General features: G+C 44.7%; 1 protein-coding gene across 1 annotated transcript in view; it reads left to right on the top strand.

Moving 5' to 3' along the window:
- Window positions 1-836: 836 nt before the first annotated feature.
- Hcn1 (hyperpolarization activated cyclic nucleotide gated potassium channel 1) overlaps window positions 837-6,000 on the top strand; it is a 401,014-nt gene continuing 395,850 nt past the window's right edge. The window contains exon 1 of the mRNA XM_004848544.4: window positions 837-1,427. Coding sequence (XP_004848601.1) covers window positions 1,033-1,427 — 395 coding nt within the window. The 5' untranslated portion in view covers window positions 837-1,032. The remainder of the gene's footprint in view (window positions 1,428-6,000) is intronic.

Genomic DNA, 6,000 nt, shown 5'->3' with positions numbered 1-6,000 from the left:
ATATAATTTATCAAAAAAGGCAGGTCAGCTCAGGCAAGATCTCCCTCCACATTTTTTCTCAGTACTGCTGGTGACAGACCTGCTCGCACACGTGTTCATTGAGGCCTTAGTAAGAAAAAAATCCCATCGCCTGCTTAAGGAGCTGTGTGAGAATAAACAAGGATAAGCGAAGGAGGTCAGTTGTCTTCCCTAGATGCAGAATCTTAATCTGAAAAGTCCTGGGCAGCTGATTACCAGGGTTTCAAGGACCTAGTCACTTTCTTCTTCTGTCTTTCTTTTCAGCATGCTCGCATGAGCGCGCGCACACACATGCACACCCTTTCCTTCTAGTCATGAAATGTGTTTTCAGTGGTCATACCTTCTTTTCTCATATTTGCCTAGCTTTTAAGGTGAATTTTTGGCAGGCCACGGCCTGCCCTTGCCCCAATCTGTCCCATCGTTCAAACAGGCGTTCAGTGTCTCCATGAGTTTTAGCGTGTTTGTTTCTTTTGGACGAACACAACTGCCCCTTTCTCTCTCTCCACCGTTCTCTCTCTCCATTTCTCTCTCTCCGTCTCTCTCTCTCTCTCTCTCGCTCCATCTCTCCGTCTGCCTTCTATTTAGTTCAAACGTACACCCAACAGGCAGACACGCGTGTCTCCGAGGGCTCCTGAGTCCAATGTCACGCTGGGAACGGGCGGAGCGGGAGCGGCGCGGCGCGCGCGGGCGGGGACGCTTTCCGGCCGGCAGGGGGCAGCCGCGGGGCGGCGCTGGCGCGCGAGGGCTGAGCTGCGCCTCGCCTCGCTCCGCTCGGCAGCCTCGGCTTGGGGAGCGGCGCGGCGGGGCCGCGAGCGAGCGCAGCCTCTGAGGGCAGCGGCGGCGGCGGGAGTGAGGCGCGCAGCAAGCAGCGGCGCGGGCGGGAAGCAGCAGCCGCCGCCGCCGCCGCCGCGACGGGCAGCCGGGCTTGGGACTGCGTCCCCTAGGCTTCGTGGCCCGGCGCGAAGCGGCCGGCCAGTGTGGAGCCCGCACCGTCGCTGGCCGCGTCCCCCGGGCATGGAAGCAGGCGGCAAGCCCAACTCCTCGTCCAGCTGCCGCGACGATGGCAACAGCGTCTTCCCCGCCAAGGCGGTCGTCGCGGGGCCGGGCGCGGCCGAGAAGCAGCTGGGGACCCCGCTGGGGGGCGGCGCGGCGGGCGCCAAGGAGCACGGCAACTCCGTGTGCTTCAAGGTGGACGGCGGCGGCGGCGGCGACGAGGCGGCGGGCGGGGAGGACGGCGAGGGGCCCCGGCGGCAGTACGGCTTCATGAAACGCCAGTTCACCTCCATGCTCCAGCCCGGGGTCAACAAATTCTCCCTCCGCATGTTCGGCAGCCAGAAGGCGGTGGAGAAGGAGCAGGAAAGGGTTAAAACTGCAGGCTTCTGGATCATCCACCCCTACAGCGATTTCAGGTGAGGGCCGTCCGGGGCGCCCCACCCTCCTCTTCGCCGGGGCGCGGGGTCGGGGCCGGGCCGGGCCGGGCGGGCCGGGGGCGGCGCTGCACGGCTCCGCTCTCCCCGCAGCCTCGCCGCCGGGAGGGGCTGGAGTCCGAGTTCCCCTCTCCTTCACCGCGCCAACTTTGGTACAGGTCGAGGAGCACGAAGGCCAGGGCGATGCCCGTCCCCGGAAGGGCGATGCTAAGTTGTACCGGGGAAACTTTTACTTCGGAGATGCTAATGTCAGGAGGAGGGCACACACCCTTCCTGGCGTCGCTCCTCGAGATGCGGGTCCCTCCGCCGGAGAAGGGAAGATGCTTCTGGGGTTCGGGACCGGATGGGGTGACCGAGACGGTGACGAGCAGGTCCCGGCTCCTCCAGCCGCTCTCGCCCCCGGGGAGCGTTAATCTCTTGTTCTCTGCTTGTAGGCACCGCGTTTTCCCATTGCGTTTCTTCAGAATCCTGGTGGCAGGCTGGGGAAGGGTAATTTGCGCTTGGGTAGTGAGGTTTCAATGGAGCAGGTGCTTTGGGGCCGGGCAGGAGCTAACAGGAAGCCTGGAGTTCCCCACACAGACCGGGGGCGCTGCCAGAGCCCCCTTCCTGAAATAGAGCGACACCCTTTCTTGACCTTGACTTCAAGTCTATTTAAAAAATCTCATTCCTATTTCCCATCTCGGGAGGAAGGGCAGGAGAGCTGTCAGCAGAACTCTGGAGAATGAAAATGAAGACGTTTCCTGATCTTATTTGTCACTCAAATATTCATTCGGGTTTAAACGTGTTTAGAGATTGTCAAATGAAGGTCGTGGAGTAGATCCTCTTATAGCGTGCGCACACTGTGCAGTCACGTTATGTTCTCTTGAGTAGGGCTGGACTGCCTAGTTAAAAAATCCAAAACTAGTAACTCAGCATGGTATTTATTTTTTTTTAACTGAACTCGTCTGAAAAAAGAAAAAAAATCATCCAAAGAAGTACGTGTGCATACTAAGCAGTTTTAACAGGCTACTATTACTAAAGAGCAAACAGCAACAAAAAGCAGTATTACTTTATGTTCAGAAAGTAGGGGAACTGCTGGCTTTAGTGGGAGCTGTCCACAGTTCTGAATGACATGAGCCACGGAAAACCCTCAGTCCCACCTAGCAAAGCTTAGAGTGCCTGTCTGCTGCTTTTCTGAGATATTTAGCATCTCAGAAATCAGTAGCCTGTGCTATTTATGCATTGAGTGGATGGATTTCAGGATTTAAAATACTTACTTGCAAGATTTAAAAATACTTATTTGCAAAACACATGGGAACATCTAGAAGAGGATTTAGAAAAGCTAATGATATTTGTACCCTGTAGATCATTAAGAGATTGATTGAAAGAATATTCATCCTAAAAGGACCTACTAAATAATCAAACATGTTTTGTCTACTGGGAAGATACTTAGAGAAGCAAACTTATAAATGACCTTGCTTTAAGTCAAATTAGATTGTCATGTTCTTTAGAACTTTGGTTTAGGGCCTGGGGATTTAGCTGAGTGCTTCTGCTGCCTGCCTTGAAAGCACAAAGTCCCGAGTTTGATCTCTGGTACCAAAAAAAAAAAAAAAAAAAAAAAAATCATTTTGTGCTCACTTTGGCAGCACATATACTAGAACTTTGGTTTGGAATCAAGTATAAAGCACCATACCTTTTAAGTTCCCAATGGAAACATGTTGCAATTCACACTACAGTTTTTAAATGAAAGGAGCTTTCAGCCTTAATAATGAAAATGAAAGTCATATTTCCAGAAATATATGTTGTTCAATAAGTAATGTGCAAATAAAATGCTGAAGCTATTTATACAATTTCACATTAAATTAAAAGGTTACATATAATACTGTTGTTTCTTCAGTAGTATGAAAAGGATGACACTTTTCAAAATGGTAGCATATATTCAATAAACTTTTTCCCCTTAATGGATAAAGACATAGGGGCCATCTTTCATGAATTAGAGTAGTGTGCCCAAATCATTCATGAAATTCATGAACTTAAGAGATTTTCCACATCTTCCTAAAAAGATCTTGTGACATAAAATATCTATTTAAAAACAAACATTATTACAAAACAAAACATTGAAATCAGTGGAAGATTCAATTTGGTCATGCCTTTCAAAGAAAAGGGAGATGATGAGAAAATGAGCTAATACACTAAACAAGTTCCAGTGTGGAGTACTTTAGAACATTTAATTTCCTTTGAATAAATGGAAAAGTGAAAATGACAGACATAAAATAAGCAGTCATTGTTTTGCAGTCTTTTAAAACTAGAAAATATATGAAAAATAGATTTTAAAACATAATTATAATATATACTGGTTGTCTAAAGTAAACTAAAGGTAATCATTTACTTATTTGCATTCAGAAGACCTTCACATCTTATTTTTCATTAATGTTTTTGTCTGATCTCAGTACCAATTTAAGATTTTCTAAAACCTATAACATGTGAGAATAATGTAGTTAAAAGAAAGGAAAGTATGAAAGACAGTTCTGGCAGTAAATTTTTTTCTAAAGGAAAAGTAATGTGTCAGTAATCTTCAAGAGATACTTAAAATTTTCACTCACTTCAGCCCTTTCCTAAGAACATGCTTTAATGGAGGTGCTTTGCTACAGTTCCTAAAATACCAAGCTGAAGTTTGTTAACCATTTAGCAACTGAGAAAATGACACTTAAAGATAAATTTCCACAAGGGAGGGAAGATGTTGGAAATAATGATACCATGTGGAATTTTCCTTAATGGTTTCATCAGACTTTGGGTGCCCAGGGAAATTTACCTGGTCTGCTCATTGCTCACCCCTATTCTGCTTAGTGTAGCATGACCCTTTACTCAGGGGCATGTTGGGACTTCAGAATTGTGGCTTCGGTTCTACTTTCCCTCTCAGGAAAACTCTAAGGCTGATTCCTCTCCACTTGCCTCTAGGGGCAGAGCTGTGCTCCCCCTGAGACTCCCAGGAAGCTAACTGGTGCCTCTCACTGCCAGAGCCCAAAAGTGCTGTTGCTGTGTCTGGCAAGTAGCTTTCTCCTACCTCTGGTGTAAGTAGGGCAGAGGCACTGTATTCCCCTTCTTTCTCGGGAGAGGACAGTGTTAGAAACCTTCAGAGAGTAAAGAAGACTCTGGTGGTATCAACACTGTTAGAAATATCTAGGTGGAAGCTAGACAATTTAGTTTGAAAAGTCATGTTTTTATTTATACTATAATATGTAAGCACTCAGACTATGAAAAATATGAATAGGTACATTAAAAAGTTTCTTACACAGATTTTTGGGTAATGAGGACATAGTCTCATTTTCACTGAATTTCATGTGAACAATACATGTTTCAAATTTCTAGGTTAAACATGATTGTTTTTAAAGATCACTAATAGTGGTTATATATTTATTAGTTAAAAGTTTACTTTTTATTCATTTAATAAAAACGTTACACAGGCTAAGCATTGTGCTTTCACAGCCCGTTGGTAGTCATGATGTAATTATTGAAACAGATTAAAAGAATACTTAGAAAGCTCTTGTGGATGATGCGTGTCTGTGTGTGGTGCTGGGTATTGAACCTAGGGCTTGATTCATGCTGGGCAAGTTCTCTATCCCTAGCAAAATAGATTTTTTTATGCAAATAATTTACCTTAGTAAAATTTATTATCAGAATGTTTGCTATTTTAGGTTCTGATGTTATTTTGTTAGATCATGCTTATACGAAGTCTCTTTCAAAACTCATGCTTTTATTCTGTATAGATACCAGCTGACATCTTGCCCCTCATAAGAGAGGAGGTTATGTGTCTTGGCTTTTTATTTCCTCCACTGCGTTTCTTTATTAGTGTAACAGTGTGAAAAGCTTTGCTGTGTTGTAAGTGCTCAAGGACTCTAGAGACTAGTGATGGGGGACATTTCCTGAGGATGCATCACTGCTTCTAGCCTTCTCTCTCTGTCTCAGAATGCACGGTACTGTGCTGGTGTAGAGGTCACCGATGGTTCATCAGGAATGGAATGGAGGCTTCACCTCTACTCTCTTGTGTGTCAGAGAGAGACATTTTGTTTCCGGGAGCTCCTCACAAGAAAACAGTTCAACCATCTGGGGTTTAAGGTCTAATTAGCCACTGTAATATTATCTTTGAGCTGAATGTATTTATATGCTCCCAGCAATGCATCTTTTTTTTTTCCATATCAACAGCCAAAATAAATGATAATGATTTTTTTCTGTTAGGTAAATCTTTTTATATCTTAAAATTTAATTAAGATTTTTAGGGGGTTTACCAACTGTTAAGTCCAATTAAAGTGAAATTATTTGAAAGCTTCAAAGGTATGAATTTATTCAGTTACCTTTTCTTATTAAACATGTTATACAACTTGGAGTTTAATCAATGTTTCACTACTAAGTTCAATTTAAATATTACAATGATACAATACTATTAAAATATTACAGATAGTTTTCATTTTTTTCTGAGAAAATATCTCTTTAAGCATGCTTTTAAACTCTTGTTATACAGTAGTAACCATTGGACAAATACACTTTAATGATCTTATTTCATCATGTAGACATGCAT

Source organism: Heterocephalus glaber, unplaced genomic scaffold (genome assembly GCF_053883595.1).
Source record: "Heterocephalus glaber isolate CG9 unplaced genomic scaffold, H.glaber_assembly_v1.0 deba00001538, whole genome shotgun sequence".
Taxonomy (NCBI): Eukaryota; Metazoa; Chordata; class Mammalia; order Rodentia; family Bathyergidae; genus Heterocephalus; species Heterocephalus glaber.
Note: the sequence above shows the minus strand (reverse complement) of the source record. Positions and strands in the feature narration are given on the sequence as shown.